General features: G+C 48.6%; 2 protein-coding genes across 3 annotated transcripts in view; one reads left to right on the forward strand and one right to left on the reverse strand.

Moving 5' to 3' along the window:
* PARP12 (poly(ADP-ribose) polymerase family member 12) overlaps positions 1-8,205 on the forward strand; it is a 33,670-nt gene extending 25,465 nt beyond the window's left edge. The window contains exons 9-12 of the mRNA XM_025045847.1: positions 2,764-2,839; positions 4,691-4,818; positions 5,684-5,835; positions 7,095-8,205. Of these exons, the coding sequence (XP_024901615.1) occupies positions 2,764-2,839; positions 4,691-4,818; positions 5,684-5,835; positions 7,095-7,420 (682 nt within the window). The 3' untranslated portion in view covers positions 7,421-8,205. The remainder of the gene's footprint in view (positions 1-2,763; positions 2,840-4,690; positions 4,819-5,683; positions 5,836-7,094) is intronic.
* A 2,747-nt stretch (positions 8,206-10,952) lies between these two features.
* The window catches only part of TBXAS1 (thromboxane A synthase 1), a 131,714-nt gene continuing 124,091 nt past the window's right edge, over positions 10,953-18,575 (reverse strand). Inside the window, exons 11-14 of one of the 2 annotated variants that reach the window (XM_015588363.2) lie at positions 18,468-18,559; positions 15,083-15,220; positions 13,439-13,601; positions 10,953-11,190 (exon numbers count right to left, since the gene is read on the reverse strand). In XM_015588363.2, coding sequence (XP_015443849.1) covers positions 11,116-11,190; positions 13,439-13,601; positions 15,083-15,220; positions 18,468-18,559 — 468 coding nt within the window. In that variant the 3' untranslated portion in view covers positions 10,953-11,115. Of the gene's footprint in view, positions 11,191-13,423; positions 13,602-15,082; positions 15,221-18,467; positions 18,560-18,575 lie in introns of both variants that reach the window. The other variant, XM_025045836.1, reaches the window with a different exon arrangement.

Below are 18,575 nucleotides of genomic sequence, written 5' to 3' on the forward strand. Positions count from 1 at the left end.
AGTTAGGCTTACTGTTTTTTCCTAACATATAAGGGCCATTTGCCTTTCTTTTTCTGTAGACTATTTGTCTTTATCTGTTTTTCTATCAGCCTTTTGGTATTTTTCCTAAATGTAAGAGCCTTTTATTTATGAGAGAGATCAGCCCTTGGTTATAAAAGTTACAAATATTTTCTCTTGATTTGTCTTTTGACTTTATTTATGAAATATTTTGCCAGGCAGAAATATTTATTTCTTATTTTTATTTTTTATTTTTTATTTTATTTAAATATATCAGTCTCTTCTGTGTATTGCTTCTGGATTTAGAATTTTGCTTAACTAAAATTCTTTCCTTCTCCAGAGTCTACCCTAGGCACAGTTTGGAAAAATCTGTCGTCTTTCTGGAAAAAAGAGACTAGATCTCTTTTGTTGTCACTCTGACTTAGTCTTCAGGGGTCCACACACAGATGTCACACAGCAGAAATAAAAGTGATTATTTTGGTCAAATTCAGACTAAGATTTGAGTGGTTCAGGATCTCCCTCCTCCGTAACCCTGAGAGTCGCATGTGTTACTGCAGTGAAGTGCATGGCTCTTCCCTCTAACCCGTGTGACAGCAGCTGGCCGTCATAGTTCCAGCAGGCAAGTCTGCTCGGGCTTCCATGGCCAACTGGAATTCTTAGGGTGGGTCACTTTCAGAAGCTACTTTTCTGTTTACACAGTTAACAGGATCACAGAATATGGTCTCCATATTTAGAAATTATAGGCATTTAATGGAAGTTCATAATGGCATTTACATATCAGGTGTCTGGTTTAGTTCCTTACGACCTACCCTTCCATATGATTGGGTCATATTTTTTCTTTGATTATCTTCTTTTGGATACTTTTGTCATTTCGTTTTTCCCCACTACTTACTGTTTTTGTTTTTTTGTTTTTGTTTTGTTTTTTAGGCCACACTAGAAATTACATGTGTTCTTAGGTATAAGTCGGTTGGTCAATATCTTTGCCCTCCTACCAGCTGATATTAGGACCTTCATGTACATTATTCCATTTACCTTCCTCTAACAAAATTTTTTAACTTCATAAGGCACTGTTATTTAATACTATGAATGTTTCATTCAGTTTACTCACATTTTACAAATTTCTTTGTCTTTTTAAATTTCCTTAGATTAAGATGTTGGGAAATTGTGTTTTGTTTGTTTGACTATGTCTTTATTTTGCCCTCAGTCTTGAATGATATTTTCACTGGGTATGGAATTTTGATTGTAGTTGTTTTCTCTTAGAAGAACATTGATATCACTCACTGTCCTCTTGTTTCCATTGCCGCTTTTAAGGAATCAGCTGTCAGTCAAACTGGCACTTCTTTGCCTAAATCCCCTTTTTCCTCCTCTGGCTACTTTTTTGTTTGTCTTGGTGTTATGAACTCTCCCTATGGCGTGTCAGGGTATGTATTTTTAATTATCCTGTTGCAGATTCTTTGGGCTTCTTAAACTTGTGAGTTGGTGAATCTCATTAATTCTCCTTGAAGATTGCCCCCACCCTGTTCTCTCTCCTATCTTTGGCTAGATTCAGGCTTTCTCTCTCTTTTCCATGTCTCACCTTCTTCCCTATATTTTTCATCTCCTTATTGCTCTGGGCCACATTCCGGAGAATTTCATTTCTCATATCTTTTGGCTTACTCATTCTCACTTCAGGTCGTCTCATCTGCTAGTACACCTGTCCATTGAACTTCTATCAAGGATTGCATTTTTTATTTCTAGAAGTTCTGTTTGGTCCTTTCTCAGATCTTCTAGGTCCTGTTCTTGCATGTGTTTTTAGTTTGTCTTTTATTTCTTTAAGAAACATAGAAAGAATAGTTGTCTTAGTACTGTGCCTGATAATTTCAGCAACATAAGTCTCCTTGGGTCTGTTTCTGGCTGATTCTTGCTTGCGGGATCTTGCTTAGTTATTTTTAAACTGTGCCATTTTCCTAGGAATGTTATTTGTGGGAGTTCTTTGAGGCTCAGAATGAAGGTTTCATGCCAGCAGAAACAGAAGGTAGACCTATTGTAGGAAGAACAGAGCATTCTGAAGCTGAATAGCAATGATTTAGAATTAGTTTCCCAGTCCTTGTTCCTAAACCCTTTGGGTTATACATGTCTTTCAAAACTCAGATTTTATTTATTTTTATTTTAGATCATAAAACACTGTCATTTTATTTATTTTTATTTTAGATCATAAAACACTGTCATTAATTTAATATTTTTGTAGTAAAAAACAATATGCATAGTCAATTTAAAAAGGATATATAGAGACTGAAAGTAGCCTCATAGCAGTTCAAGTAAAATTTCTACTGTCGAATTGAGTTTTGACATCAATTTTATGTTTTTAAAAAATGCCTTTATATGCCATTTACACTTCATTGAGGCTATTTTTAGTAATCATTCAGAGCTCTTTAATAAAAATTTCAGGGGTCTTAAAAGTTTCAGAACTCTTTGAATTTCAAAATCATGGGAAGGGTTTGTGTGTACCGCTTTAATCATATGCTCTCTTCCTTATGTGCAGGAGTTGGGATACAGGTGAGAAATGGATTCCTCAGGCCTGATTGTTTCAGTTTGGGCCACTTAGGCAAAGAACAAAAGTGCTCTCAGAAGGTGGATAGTATGCTTATGTGCTGCTTTCCCCCTCCGCTTTTACAAAATGAGATGCTGAGACTCGAGACTGGTGGTTTTGGCTAGTGGAGGCCACCTGTGATAGTCTGCTTGCATCTGAAAACTAAATGTCTTAGTGTTTCTGTTTACATTTTGTAGCAGTGTCAAGTTTCCAGGCCCAAAGAGCATCCCAGACCATTGGGACCCCTCGGCTCTGCCAGACCTCGGCTTTAAGGTATGGGACTTGTGCTGGCTTGGGCTGGGGAAGAGAGATAGGTTCTTAGAGATAGGTGAATATGAGCAACTGTCCTGTTTGTTCCACTGCGAAGAAGCTGAGAGGCCAGGGCTTGTGAGAGGGGCAGGGCAGAGGTGTATGTGGTTCCCCCCCTTCAGGTCTTGGGGATTTTAGAGCTGGAGATCATCCACGAGGTAGCTGTGGCCCTGAGGGGAAAGGATATATTGTGGATGGAGGATGGAGCTGGAAATTTTCTAGAAAGAGCAGAAATAAAGAGCTTAAGAGCAGGGCTCAGCCAGTAAATATTAGAAAAAGAAACGAAACCAGGGGACAGTTTGAGTACGAGGAAGGACATCTAGAGGAGAAGTTGCTATTGGAAGGTGGTAGATAGTAGAAGACCAGAGAAGGAATAGTCAATTCAGCAGCTCATGCAGGGTCCGCCAGATAATAGGAGCTGCGCTGAGTTCAGTAGATTACTCAGGCCAGTGTCTGATGCTGCCCCATCCATGTGGGGCACTTGGACTGGCCTCTGATGGCTGGCCTGCTGCCAAGCACTGCACAAATCAGCTTTTACAATATAACAGTCACTGCCCTGGGAGGACTCATCTCATTGATTTGTACAAAGTTCACACAGGCACCAACAGCACAGGCAAGACGTGCGAAGGGCTGGGCGAATTGACAGCAGCACTCAAGTGTCAGAGGACGAGGCAGCCATATTGAGGGGATCAGGGAAGGCATCACAGGGTCCACATCTAAATGGTGACTGGTGCTTGTACAGGCGGAGGTGGGAGAAGAACGTAAAAGTTTAGGGGAACTGAATGGGAAGCACCCAGTTCAGGACACGGGTCAGGCGTGTCTTAGATGGAGGTGTACATAGATGTGGGGGGCAGGAAGGAGGTCAAGGCTGTGCTGTGAGCACCTTGGTCCTGGGGCCGAGCAGCGGCCATGACAGGTGTGGGAGCCTTTGACAATCTCTGGTCTGGCAGGGGCAGGGTCGGTTCCATACTCCAAGAAGAGTAGTTTGGTGGCTTCCAGTGAGGTGGGAGCAGGGAAACCAGCCAGAGTCAGGACTTGCGTTTCAGGAGACCTGTGGACATCCATGCCCAGCCCTGATCATTTAGGAATTTTGGGGGTGAGGTGGTGGTTATAGGGCTGCCCTTGGGGTGGGGGAGGGGGTGGTGTAGAGGGACTCCCCAAAGATCTCCAAATAGGCTATCACTGGATCAGGCCTCGTGGAACTGGGACCAGGGAGGATGGTTAGAGTTTAAGCTGCAAGTGCAGGAATTTGTGGATTGTCACTGTGCGACAGTGTGCCCTTGGTCAGGGGCCCTTCCGGGCCCTTCCAAAGTTCTGTTTCCCAGAGCAAGAGGCTAAGGGAGAGCTGGGCTCAGCTTGGAGGGACATGGCAGCCATGCTCCTGAGTTACTCTGTGCCTGCCCTCCAGCCTGGCTCTTCTGTCGGCGCTTGTGGCGTGGGGCACTCATGCAACACTGCTGCCTGTGGCGCGTTCGCCCCCTCTCTACCAAATGTATGCATTCCACATTTATTGACGTTCACTCCGGGCTTGTAGACTGTGTAGTCTGCCTGTGTGTGGTCAAGAGAGCAGAGACATCCTGGGGACACCCAGGATGGTGCTAAGCATCACATGCCTGTCCTTCAGGCAGGTTCCACAGCGAACACAAATTGCACACATCCTGGGCCTGGAGAAATACACCTCGGGGCAAAGGGGAGGGATGATCACTGTCTGGTCTTGCTTCTGCAGTTCTGTCACTTTAGGAGCAGTCTTGGGAAGAGATTGATCTATATTCTACACTTTGACGGTAACATAATAAAAATATTTGCCCCTTGCAGTTGATCGCCCTCAGTTCTTCCTCAGAAGAATATCAGAAGGTCCAGAACCTCTTTAATCATACGCTGCCCTTCTGCATCCAGAAGATTGAGCGAGTCCAGAACCTGGCTCTCTGGGAAGTCTACCAGTGGTATGTTGGGGGCTTGCTCTTGGCAGGCTGGTGACTCTGTACCCTGAGACCTGTATGTGGTAGGCTAGCTGCTTACCAGATGTGTTCTGGGCTTCAGGGACGATCCCAGATAGCAGCTACTGCTTGCCCAGGGCTGCTAGAATCGGGAGCTGTGTCCCAGCTTTCCTGTCTGTCTCATCATCTTTATAGCTTAGTGCTGGCACATCCTCTCAGAGGGAAGAGAACTGAGATATCCCCGTTGACAAAGCCGCACTTACACATTCTGCCTCTCTAAAGATTGACGGGATGGTTCAGCATGTCACCCACACCCGAGGGAACATAAAGCCGTTGTCCTGACAGCCAGAGTGCAGGGGCCTCATTTTTGTGCCTCAGGACCAGCATGTTTTGGGGCACTGTACATACGGGATAGAGATCCGCAGCAGGTCACCATGGGGGGCTTGGGGTCCTGCTTTCCTGTCCTCACAAGAAGTTAGAGCAGTCTCATCTGTACTCTGGGTCCAGTGATGAAATCAGGGTAATCTGCAGAAGAAAGGTGGATGGCCCCCGCAATGACCAGCATCCTCAGGCTCCCCCGGCTCAGCTCCAGGTGGAAGCAAGGTGGTGGGGATGAAGTGCACCTGCCTTCCAAAGGCTGGTCTGCTTGGAGAGTTCCAGGAGCTGCCAAAGGCCTTGGGCTGGAGGGAAAAGTTTCCCTCTGCTTTTCACCCAGGGCTCGCTCTCTGCCTTCTCCTTCCCTGGCCCATGGCTGGAGTCTGATGGGCCTAGACCCGTTTATCCTGGTCTCATGCCATTTCTAATAAAACGTGTTTTCTTGGGCGGTAAGTACCCTCTGCCTCCAGCACACATTTCTCTCCTGTGATTCTAGGCAGAAAGGGCAGATGCAGAAGAGAAATGAAGGGAAGGCGGTGGATGAGAGGCAGCTGTTCCATGGTACCAGTGCCAGTTTCGTCGAAGCCATCTGCCAGCAGAACTTTGACTGGCGGGTCTGTGGTCTTCATGGCACTTCCTATGGCAAAGGTAAGGGCGAAGGCGGCCTCCAGCAGAACCCTGCCTCACTGCATCGTCCAGGGCATAGGAAACCATTTTAAAGCAATTGACAGTGGTGGTTGTGAGGCGGGCAAGGTAAGCTGATGAGCTGGTTCATACTCGGTGAGGAATGGCCCCTGGCCGTCTGTAGGATGCACAGCTGGCGGCGCCGTTTCTCTCACTCCTTGGTGTGCAGCCAGGAGCCTGACCCATGGTTTGAGCAGGTCGGCCCTGTGTAGGCTGGAATTTTGCTTTCCTCAGGGATGGGCCTGCGTCTCTGTGGAGGGGAGGCCCCGGGAGATGGTGGCCCCAAGTCAGGAGAGGAAAGGGGGTATCTGTGCTGTTTTGTTAGAATAGAAATCCGAATACCTCAGATATGCTCAAGTAAATATGTGATTCTAGCTATAATGTGAGTCATCTGCATGTTTTCCCATCTCTTGGTTATTTTTAAAGTTTACTTGGAAATAATTGCAAATTCACAAGAAAATTGCAAGAATAATATCTTTAAAACTGCATGCATTCCTAGGTTTACTTAGATTCATCCGTTTTAATATTTTCCCAGGTTGACTTTATCACCCCCCATTTTTTCTTAACCGTTTGTAAGTAGGTGGCATGCATCATGCCCCTTCACCCCTTAACACCTAAGAAAAAGGACATTATCTTCTGTCTCCACAACATGGTTACTAAATTGAGAAAATTTTATAAGGATGTGATACTACAATCAGCAGTCCCTATTCCGTTCCAGCAGTTAGCCTTAATCCAATGTGATGGCTGTGGCGTCAGGATGCACGTGAGCCAGTGGTAAATCCGAATGTATAGGTGGCAGCTTTCAACTCAGATGCCCAGTAGTTCATAATACTATACACTGGGCTGCCAGTGGCTACAGAGTGGCTCCATGTATGAGATCTTGGTCACCTTCCACACCGACCCTATGAGGCTGGGCATGGCAGTCCCATTTTATAACTGAGGAAACTGAGGTTCGGGGGGTTAAGTAATGTTATATCCACAGAGCCTTAGGATTTGGGTGACAGATTCAAAACTTGAAAGGAGTTTTCTGTCTCAGAGTTTGGTGTCCCCTCTGATGCCCTTCACGAAGGAAGGCTGGAGAAAGGAAGGATGGAGGGAGAGCAGGAGGGACATTTGGTTTCAGAAGCCACTGGCATTGCCTGCTTGACAGGACAGTAGAGCCGCCTCTTCCCAGCTGTGGCTGTCCTCCCAGTGTCCAGCTGAGCCCATACATGTCCTTGCAGGGAGCTACTTCGCCCGAGATGCTGCGTATTCCCACCACTACAGCAAATCCAGCTCAAAGGTGCACACGATGTTCCTGGCTCGGGTGCTGGTGGGCGAGTTCACTCGAGGCAACACCTCCTTCGTCCGCCCCCCAGCCAAGGAGGGCCAGGGCAACGTCTTCTACGACAGCTGCGTGAACAGCATGTCCGACCCTTCCATCTTTGTGGTCTTCGAGAAGCACCAGGTCTACCCAGAGTACGTCATCCAGTACACCACGTCGGCCAAGCCTGCGACCGGGGCCTTCAGCCTGCTTTCCCTGTCATCCTTCTTTGGCTTCCGGGAGTGAACACGAGGACGTTTTATGTGTTTCAGGCTTGTCTTCCTTGAAATAGCTATTTGGGAAAGTGGGTTTTGGGGGTTTTTGTTTGTTTGTTTTTTAAACGAAAAAGCTTTTAATGAACTGTTTAATGTTGACTTCTTGATGAAGTTACATTCTTAATCTCTTGCTGATAGTAGTTTTCGGTTTTAAGTCACTTGATTTCGGTGGCGGGCTAACCAGTAGTGATTGTAGGCGAGCCCATTACTGCTTTTTACTAGGATGTTAAGCTTTTTTTTACTCTTTGTTGACTTTGCTGCTGATTGGCACCAGTCACAGAGTTTCCAGATACTATTTTATGGATTGGTTCTAATTTTTAAGAATTTCTTTCTCTCCAGTGATTTAATTTTTCAGGATCTTGGTGGCATCTTGTTGGTTTTTTTTTTTGTCAGAATAACACAGTAGCCTATGGTATGGAAAAGCCTACCTTGTGGCCTAGGGAGGCACAGTCATTGTGTCCGTTGCTCTGGCTCTAATCCAGGCAGCTTTTCTGCTGCTTCTCTTGGGCTTCTGGACTTGGTATTAGGCCATCTGTTACACTGTCAGACAAGTGGCTACTGTGGGTGTCATCGAGTCCCTGCTGGTTTCCCTTTGTCACGGGCACGGTCCGTGAATGCTATCCCTGAATGCTATCCCTATGTCTCTTAAGCTCACTGGACATCTTCTGAATATGGGTTTTATGTCCCCATGAGATTAGAATACCTGTGCTGCAAATGTCACAATAGAGTATGGAAATAAAAGAATATTTATCTGAAGTGGGTGGTGACCGAGCTCCATTCTTCATCGTCTGTGTGTTGAGCACCTGCTGGATACAGGCACTTTTCTGGGTGTCGGGATGTGACAGGTCATTGGCCTCCGGGGGGCTGTGTGTGAATTTATCATGAAGCTGAAGTTTCAGGGCCCCTCACTTGCTGGGGCCCTGGCTATGGCCATACATTTTGCAGAAGTTACATGTTTGTATTTTTTTCTCTTTCCCCACCTCATATAAGTTCCAAGCCCTACAAAGCCTAAAATTACTGTATCACTGTTGAGCAAACTTGTGGACACGGGGAGAGTGGGCGTGTCCTGTGCGTGTCCTCCACACGTGGCTGGTTATACAGTCTCTGCTGGGCACTGGCTGGCTTTGGCCCCAGGGCAGAGGGTCTGGCGGGATGGCTCCCCATTATGAAGCTGTCTGCCCCCTCCCAGGTGCTGTACCTGTTGGCCTCCAGGTTCAGTTCTCAGCAGCAGGCTTCTCTCCTCACCTGTACCCTTCTCACCCCCTTCCTAATACGATGTGTTCCCTCTCCATGCAGTGCCTCCAGTTCAGTTGATTTTGTCCTGTAGTTCTCAGATCCAAGCTTTGGAACAGGGGCAAAATGACCTGGAACTTGACACAGGTCGACTAATCAAGCCAGAGAGAACTGAGTTAACTGACCAGAAAAATGAAGAAGTGACAACAATACTACCTTATCCACCATCAGGACCTAGTTGTGTATGATATGATTTTCAGAGCCCCCAAAATATTTCCCACATCGTGATTAATTCTGGAATTTCATTCATTGCTTTTGATTAAGTCGTTGGTCCTCCTACAGTGTAGGTGAGGAAGCCTGAGGCGTGTCAAAACCGTTAAATCAGTGCTCGCCTGCTAAGTCTTACATACAGATGAATTGATGCCATGGTTTTTAACCACCTGGCTTCTGGGAACTGAGGAGCGGGAAACAGGAATGGTCCTTTGGAAGTGTAGATGGGAAGAAGGGCAAGAGGAACCTGGGACGGGAAGTGATCAAATGCTCCAGAAAAGTCAAGTGAGCTATGAAGACTGCAGACACCTATGGATTTGCTGACCTTTGAGAAAGCAAGTCAGGAACAGCAACTACTTGGACTGGAACTTTGAGATTGGGGTGGGGTGCATGTGGGCAGGTTGCAGGGTGGGGGTGGGGAGCTCTTCCTGTGGGCACGGGAGAGGGTGGGCATTGTCCTTGGAAGAAGTCAAAATGACCGTGACTTTCAGAACCTTAGTGCACAGAGGTAGTGGGATCCAGGGCAAGGGTATGTGTAATTGCCAAGAAATCGTCTTCAGGGCCCAGCTAAGATGGAGCTGAAGGGTTTTGTGGAGGACCCAGTCAGTACCGTTTCCTGCCATTTCCTGTCCTGTGTTAGTTGTTTGGTGTAATCAGTGGGGTTTAAGCAGAGCTGGGGGTGCGGTGGAAACTGGCAGGACTGGGAGTCCAGCGATTCTAGCACATGAGGATGCTTCTCTGCTGTGTCTGAAGGTGGTGACCACCTGGATGGAGGTGAGGGAAGCCAATGAACCCGATGAGCTGGGGACACAAGTTGTAGACCAACACTCCAAGTAAGGAGCCAGGTGCTCAGCTGGGCCTTCTCCAGGATGAGGTTTGTGATGGCCACGGGTCAGGAATGGGGATCAGGAACAGGGAGACAGGCGGGGTAGTCAGGGGAGGCAGATAGGTCACCAGGAATGGGAATGGATGGTTTTCTCCAGTGACTCAGTCCTGGGCCAGGCATCTCAAAGGGGCTTGATCCCAGAGATGAGCAGGTGGTGGCAGCAAGTGTGTGAAAAGGCCGTGTGATGGCCTGGTGGGACCTCCCAGAGGACGGGCAGCAACTAGGCCTGAGACAGTGCTGGGGAACAAGACAGCCCTTCTCCAGGGAGGCCAGAGAGAGACGGGGGCTCTCCAGGGGAGCCCTTTGAGGGAAGCAAGGGGTGCCCTGGGCTGGAGGGGAGAGGACTGCGCAGCAGAGGTAGCGTTTTCAGCTGTGGATATGTGGAGACCTGTTTTGCCATTTCTCAGGAAACAGCCAGAACTTTCTAAAGGCGGGTCACCTCCATGCTGATGGATTCCTTCTGTTACCAATGTGACCGTCAGCCCCTTAACGTTGCTCAGGTGTCAGATAGAGAATGGGGTCTTTGATCTAGGTCAGCCTCCCTGTTTTACAGATGAAACAGGCACAGGGAGGTAGAAGGGCCGGCAGCCACGCCCACACGGCTGCTAGTAGTAGGTCTGGGATTCACTTTGCAAGTTCTTTGTTGAATTTGAGCTTCTCGGCAATACAATACTTTTTACTCAAATTTACCTCTATATTTTGATTGATTAAAATGAAAAGATACACTCTTTAAAAGAAAAAGTACTCTTCAGCCTCAGTTTTCTGTACATTGAAACTTACTATAGAGTTGGTATTACCCCATCTTGGAAAATCAAAGCAAAATAAAGCTTTTAAGCCACTTTTGAAGTTGAGCTTCTGATGAATGTCATTCTCTAAGTCAAACACCACAACGCACCAGAAGCTAAAAAGGCCCATAAGCTGGTGCTGTCAGGACAGCTTACCTGAACGTCACTGTGTCCCCCGCCCATAGATTCCTTCCTTCCTGAGGCCAGGACTTCTTCAACACCTTGAGTTCCCAGTCATTTTGTCAGAACTACATTTTTGCTTATTTATCAGCAATCCCTTTTTGAGAAAGGCGGATCAGTGGTTCAAACACCATTGGCAAAGTCGAAACTAAGTGCAGCAAACATTTATTAAGCATTTAGGACATGTTATGTAAATGACTTCTTGTATACTTGCATTCCAGACACCCTTTCAATGGCTAAGGTGATGTCTCCCCAAATATCTGAATTTCCACATGAAAGTTTTCCTCGAATTAGGGGGTGCCCTCTTAACTGTCAGCGGGAGACAATCTTGATGTAGACACCATTTTTCGGACCTAGGGCAGATTTGGATTCTAGCTGCAGTGGCACCTACAATAGAGGAGATTAAAATATTTGTCACAGTTACACATCGACAGGAAAACTTTCTCAGAACCGGCCCTGAAGCAGGATTCTGGAAAGTCGGCTGAGGGATACCTGGGCTAGGAGTGAGCAAAGCAGCGTCCCCAGCGGGACCTTGAGAAGCCAGCAGGGCTGTCTCTGGGACTGGGCACTGGGGGCCCAGCAGCACCAGTGTTCAACCCCCTTTCCTGTGTTAATAAAATCCTGCGGGTGAGAAGGGTACTTAGCCCCACGAAGCCTGAGTAAGAGGTGCTTGCGGCTCACTTTGCAAATGAAGAAATGAAGGTTCAGAGAGGCCGAGTGAGTTGTCTAAGGTCACATGACCAGAAAGGGGAAAGCAAAGCCACGAACTCATTTCTCATTTCCCTCCCTGGTGCCCAGCCCGTAACTGAGCAGCCCCCTCTTTTTCCCAGGGGCTTTGGGGGAGAGCAGTCTCATACTGTTTCCTGTTCGTGCATGCTGTGGTCTGGCCTCACTACCATTCAGAAAGCTTTCCTTATGCCCAACTTACAAGGCAAATCAATGGTGGACCGGGAACTTGGAAGGAAAGCCAAATACGTGAGAAGCAGGATGTCCCCTTAAGCTGTGTGTAAAATGATAGTTCAGTGGCTATTGTTGAAGCCTTTTGAGGAAAGAAGAATCACTAGCCTTCAGATGTCTTTAGAGATTAGAGTTAGATGGGAGACCAGTTTTACAACCAAGAAGCTAGATAGTTTAGACCTGCAATATCCTGTACAGTAGCCACGAGTGTATTTAGCTGCTGAGTGCTTGAAATGTGGTTAGTGTAAATGAGGAGCTGAATTTTTTATTTAACTTTCATTAACATGTAAAGAGCCACACATGGATAGCGGCTACTGTATTACACAAACTTGAAACACCACGGGACTTCAAATAAAGGAGAACTCAGTGGGGCTGGCAAAGTCAGGGAGGGCTTCCTGGAAGTGATGCCTGGGTAGGGCAATGAATGGGAAAAGCCCTGTGAGCACTTTGGGATATGAGGCAATACCAAATGACTTAGAGGATGGGAATGGACTGGGAGCAGGTAGCAAGAGGGATGGCATTCCACGTCTGGGCAGCAGCTCGCGCAGGCAGGGAGAAGTGGGTGGACCTCTCCGAGTGGGAAGTTGGGGCAGGGACTGTGAAGTGGGCTCAGATGAGTTCTCCCTGGACCCAGCAGGCTTGGGACTCACGGCTGGCTTTTGAGCTGGGGAGTGCCGGGGTTAAGCTGTGTTTGGGGACATTGGTCTGGCTGCTCTACCGTTTATCAAGATCAAGTGTAATTGAGACAAACTCCAGAAGGAAGTTCTACACACATGGATCCCTAGGGCAGTCAGGGCCTGCTTTCTCTCTTCATCTGTCTTGCTTTGGCTCTGTGCTTCCAATTTGTCTCGCCCTCTCTCCAGCCTTGACCGTCAGACCCTTGTGGACATTTTCACATCCAATACCACAATCTTTTGTACCCCAACTAAACTCATTATTCCTCCTGGACCGGTTTCCCCGTTTGTCAGGGGCAATGCCGCTCTCTGGAAGTTGTCACCATCCCTCAGCATGTCCTTATTATCCGTCCCCAGTGAGGGGTTCCGAAGAGGCATGGAGGAGAGCAAGGTTCCAGTTGTGTCGGGAACGGCTAAGGTCGTGCAGAGAGGCCGCTGGATGTAGAGGAAAGAGGGAGGGCTTGGGCTTGGGAGGGGGCAAGATCTGGGTCGAACTCTACTTTCTTCACTCTGGCTAGCCAATCACTCGCTCGTTAATGTTTGTCAAATGAATGAGTGAGCCTGGCATTAAGCTGGGTGCTGAGCAAGATCTGGGTCTAACTCTACTTTCTTCACTCTGGCTAGCCAATCATTCGTTAATGTTTGTCGAATGAATGAGTGAGCCTGGCATTAAGCTGGGTGCTGGAGCGTCCACTGACGCATATGGTCCTTGTCCTCATGGAGTCTGCAGTCCAACTATGTGACCTCAGGCAAGTTACTTAACCTCTCTGAGCTCTTCGTCTGAACATTGGGAATAATAAAACCTATTCTGCAGGATTACTGGGTTCTCTTTGCCAAAGAGGGAACAGCTGCAGAATCACGAGCCCCAGCCCTGCTGTACAGAGAATAATAACAACAACCAAACAACAACAAACAACCAAACAACAACCAAACAACAACAATAATAACAACTGGGTGAGCAGTCCTGAACCCAGAGCGGCAGGGCTCACCTGCAGGGGGCTCACCTGAGTCTCGGGGCAGACTTTGAACCGGAACTTCCGGAAGACGTGGAGCAGCGTCAGCTTGACCTCCAGCAGCCCCAGCCTCACGCCGAGGCAGCTCCGGGGCCCCGCTCCAAATGGCAGGTAGGTGAAGGGCCGCCGGCGCCGCTGGGCCTCCGCCGTGAACCTGTGGGGCAGCGCCGTCAGGGTTGGCCCAGGACACCCGTCACGCTTCCTGTGGTGTCTTCGGCCACTCGGTCTGGCAGAGGGTCCCCTACATTCGAGGCCATGCTCCTACCAAGCGGCCTAAACCCCACCGAGGTCAACAGAATCCTGTTTTCTCATGGATCAGTCCGTAAGGCTCTGGAGCTGGTGGCTGCTAATCCACGAGCTTCCCGCAAAGTCTCTGCTGAATTAAAAGAATCCCCTAGAAATTCGTTGCGGCCCTCCTGCCCTCCCCTTACGAATTCATTGCGTCGTTAACGAGCCTTCGGGCCCACTGCACACCAGAAGGATGAGAGTCTCAAAGAAACCCCAGCCCTTACCTGCACCCCCGGCTCCAGCTTCCCCATCAGCCAGAGGGTGGCGCCAGCCATCACGCACTTCCTAAGGAGAGTTCTGGGGCACTGGCCCTCCTCACCAGTCCTCCCGAAGGCCAGGTCCCGCCAGTTTGTCACCCTCGCCCACACTTGCCTTTCTGGTCCCGAGCGGTGAAATTGAACGATTGGAGGCTGTGGTAATGAACCCCTGGAAGCCCTTCCTCGGAGGAGTTGCCTGTCTGCTACCAAACGGGCAGCATGAGCGGCGTGTTTGTGACATTGGGACGTAGCCAGCTCACTGCTTACTCCCTCTGGACTTTTCCTGGGCCCAGGAGCCCTTGCCCCACCCTTTTTCAACCTCATATTAATGCACTTTTTGTTTCAAAGGTGCTGCTGTAAGCTCTGCAGCCACTGTTTACGGTGCTTGATTTTTGCGGTGTTTCCAGAAGCCGCTGCGCAGCAGGGTGTATTTATCTAGGTCTCGCTGCCCGCTGCCCACGGTTTCCCAGTGACCGGGTTGGCAGTTCCACAGGAAGCTGGAAGCGCTGAAGGTGCTTGGCCCGCCCTCCCCTGGCCAGATCGCACAAGGAAGGGATATGGGTAGATTCTGATGAGCAGGGGTGCGGATGCCTGCTCAGTCATTCTAAGTCCGGGAGCCTAGGAATGAAATTTAGATAGTAGACCAAATTCATGTGAGGTACAGGAGGGAGATCCAGGCCCACCGTGTTAGCATAGCTGGATCTCAGGAATTCCTGGAGAAATTTGGTTGATACTCTTTGTTTTGAAACAGGTTCCAATTTTTAAAAAAGGAAAGGACGTTTTGTCACTTTGATTCCTGTGTCCTGTTTCTTGGCTCGAACAGACAGAGGACACCCATTTGAAATTGCCTTGCTCCTCGCATACAGTGCTGCTGAAATGATAACTTTCTGGATTCCCTCAGGGAATTTTAAAAAATGGTGCAGTTATTTCCTTCAGAAATAATTATGCCTCGCCAACCTCTGATTGCCGACTTTTGACTGTCTGGGGCTGACTTTACTAAATCTTTACCGAATCTGTGTCTCCCTGCAGCCGCCTCCAATCCCCTTACACTCACGGCCCTCAGGGACCCATTTGAAGGGGCGGTGTTTACCTCTCCGGGTCGAAGGCCTCGGGGCGGGGCCAGTGCTCCGGGTCGCGGTGCAGGGCGCCCACGGCCATCTCCACCACGGTGCCGGCGGGGATGCGCTGCCCCAGCACTTCGCAGTCCTTTGCCGCCTCCCGCGTGAACCTGCGGCGACACACGGGTCACCCCCGCCTTGTTGCAGAGCAGACATGAGGAGAGCCCGCAGGTGGTTGCACCGGGCGGGGCAAAGGGGGGGTCTAAGTTTGAGGTGCAAATGAGGCTGGGGGGACAGGAGGCCCAGTCCTCTTCCCTGGGTGACCCCGATGGGGACCAAGCCTCACTCCAACTCCTCAAGGCATAAACCCCTCTATTGCTTAGGACCCGCATTCTCTAGACGCTCGAGACTCCCTTGGTCCTTGGTGAAAATGCATGTGACCTTTTGATCCTTCCTTCATCCATACAGCCTGAAGAGCCCACTCATGGCTGATATTGGGGCACAGAGACGCCCTTGAAGGGCTTGTTTGGGGGGAGGGGGAGGCTTACAGGGTTATTCCCCTGGGCACACCCTCCCTCATCATCTTCCACAGTCAAGCCTCTTTTAATTGCCCTCACAGTTTTGATCCTTCGTTCATCCATACAGCCTGAAGAGCCCATTCATGGCTGATATTGGGGCACAGAGACGCCCTCGAAGGGCTTGTTTGGGGGGAGGCTTACAGGGTTATTCCCCTGGGCATACCCTCCCTCATCGTCTTCCACAGTCAAGCCTCTTTTAATTGCCCTCACCCACCCCCATGCTTTTTTACCTAAGGGAATTTTGGGTTTGAAAATCGGTTCCCCATTCACTGTCTAGGTTTCTGTGGATAACTTGTACTAGAGAGGGAAATTACTGGTCAGATTGTTTATTTTATCAAATAGCCACAACATAATCCTGTGTATGTTGTATTTTTAAGGGTTAGACTACGTTTGTTTGCATATGAACCTTCAATTTCTGGAAGAATACCTAAACTTCTTCTGTTGTCTCCTGAAGGGGCCGGGACTGAGGTGAAGGATGGCAGGGGGCCGGGTGTGCCACTTTTTCTTTGGATCCTTCCGTATTGGCTAGGGTTTTTCATTTTAAGTATAAGCCTATTATTTTCATAACATAAATAATTATTTTTAAAAATTAAAAATAATCTATGCTGGCTTTTACTTTAAGTGCTAGGACTGGGCTTCCCTAACTATATTAGAGGAGATAAAATTATTACACTCATTACCGTTATACCCTGTTTCTGCTTATAAAAGAAGTTAAGAGCAACCGACAGCTCCTTGCATCATCGATCGCTCTGTTATGAGCCTTTGATATAAGAACTGGGAACGTGGAAGACCAGGGCTGTGGGACCCCCATCCAGATCCTAAGTCGCTCATGCAGTTAGCATGTGCTTGGAGCTGGTAGCAAAACACCGGTGCTCAAGTCACAACAGGCATGGGGGGCCTCTGATGGGTGCAGCCTCAGTCCCGGAGGGATCAAACAAAGCTGTCCCCTGACACCCCTTCTTTTTCATCTTTACCAGAAGTAGCTGGGACCTGGATGCGTGACCCCCTAAAAGCCGTATAACCGGGCCTTCCCTTCCATACATGGTTGGGCTAGACTCGGCTGCATAAAAGGCCAGAAAAATCTGCTGAATTATACTGCATAGGATCCTGGATTCTGAACATTAATAATAATTCAACGAGAATTGTTACCTTTTCTGTGGGGCTGTTTATTATCTCATTGTTACTCACTACACTCCTGTGGGGCAGGCGAGGCAGGTGTGTGTGTCCACTCAACACCCAGGAGACAGAAGCACAGAGCAGGACAGGACTTACTCAAGATCACACAGCAAACTAAGGGCCGGGCCCAGGCTGCCTTAACTTTCTGTCTAGACACGTTCTGTCATTCAACGGAGCACTGGCACTACATGTGACTTGTTGAGAGACTTTTAACACATTCATCCAGATCCTCTGGTTTCTGTCCTGCCCTCAGGTGAGATCGCCAGCATGCTGGTTCCCCAGAGCAGTGACTTTCCTGACTTCCTCGTACACAGTGCTGTTGATAAAGAGTTAGTAAGAGAATTGGCCACAGCGTTTTGGTGCTGAAAAGAGCCTGATGGCTTTGTCACTCAGCACATCATCTATTCAAGGTCTCATGTGATGAGTTCGTGATTGAGTTTAGATCCAGGAAATGATGTGTCTTTGATGAGTTTATACACTTCCCTCCCACTGGCCAACACGACTGTTGAGCTCAGCGGGGTTCACTTGGGCCAGGAGCCGCAGCACCGAGGCGAGCCCGACCCTGCTTCCTGGCCATCTCCGGGGCCCCATAAAGGCTTCTTTCCTTTCAACAGCCTTTGTTCTGTTTTCTCCCTGAATGTCTTACTTTGAATTTCACTTTAATGTGTAGAGCGGCTGCCCACAATTCCCTTGGAAGGAAGCCGGAGATAAATCATTAAAAAATGAAGAGTGGGTACAGTTTGCGGCTCCCCCAGATCAGGCAAAGCCCATAGAGTCAGTCTTAACACTGGCGTTAGGAGAAGGTGCAAGCTGCCAGCACGCGGCTCCCAGACCGGGAGACAGAAACCACGTGTGCTTGAGAACCGGCGGTTGGATGCACGCCCTGGAATCCCCTGTATTTGCTCTGGGTCCGAACATTTGGACAATATCTACAAACACACTCTCTAGTGATGTTTTTCGGTTTGGAATATAATTTTAAGATACCTTCAAATAGTCCACATTGTCTCTTTTCAAATGGCAAAAGGTATCTCCGTATGCTTTATGTGGTATATTAATCCGTAGACGTGCCGGTGGGATTTATGAGATGCAGTTAAATGCTTTGTGTTGTTTCTGTTTCTAGAGCCTGAAATCTGGCCACTGTTTTACCCTCGAAGGACCTGAGAATCGGAGTTAAGACCCCATGCTTCATGAGATGCCTCATTTAGGAGGAGTTTGGAAAAAAAAAAAGCAGAAGACCTGATTCCCGTTCTCAAGGCACCGACAGGTTGGTGTGGCTGGATGGGCCTTGGAGATGTGTTGTGGAGAGGTTGTGTCCAAGGATATAACATGCAGCACTATTACCATGGAAAGAGCTGGGGGGCGGGGCAGGGAGGGACAGGGGTGCTGTGGCTGGGTGGGGCCGCCTGGCGTGGTGAGTCTTGGGCTGCAGTTCTGAGGATGGGATGGATGTAGGTTATTGGGGAGCAGGAAGGTGCATCCCAGGCCTTGGAGGGCTCCCTGGAGTGTCAGCTCCAAGGACACGGGTTTTATACGTGGCTGATTTCCTAGTGCTTGGCACAGAGCCGATGCTCAATGAACAGTCGCTGAATGAATGAATAAATGGACAGGGGGAATGGATGGCAAAAGCCGGGGTGTGGGGCAAGGTGCAGGGCTGCGGGGTTACCTGAAAGCTGGCGGGTACATCCTCAAGGTCTCTGCGATCACCATGTCCAGGTAGGGCAGGCCTTCCTGGAGGCTGCAGAGCTCGGGGGTCGCCTGATGGAGGGGTCAT

Source organism: Pteropus alecto, unplaced genomic scaffold, assembly GCF_000325575.1.
Source record: "Pteropus alecto unplaced genomic scaffold, ASM32557v1 scaffold22, whole genome shotgun sequence".
In the NCBI taxonomy this organism is placed as follows: Eukaryota; Metazoa; Chordata; class Mammalia; order Chiroptera; family Pteropodidae; genus Pteropus; species Pteropus alecto.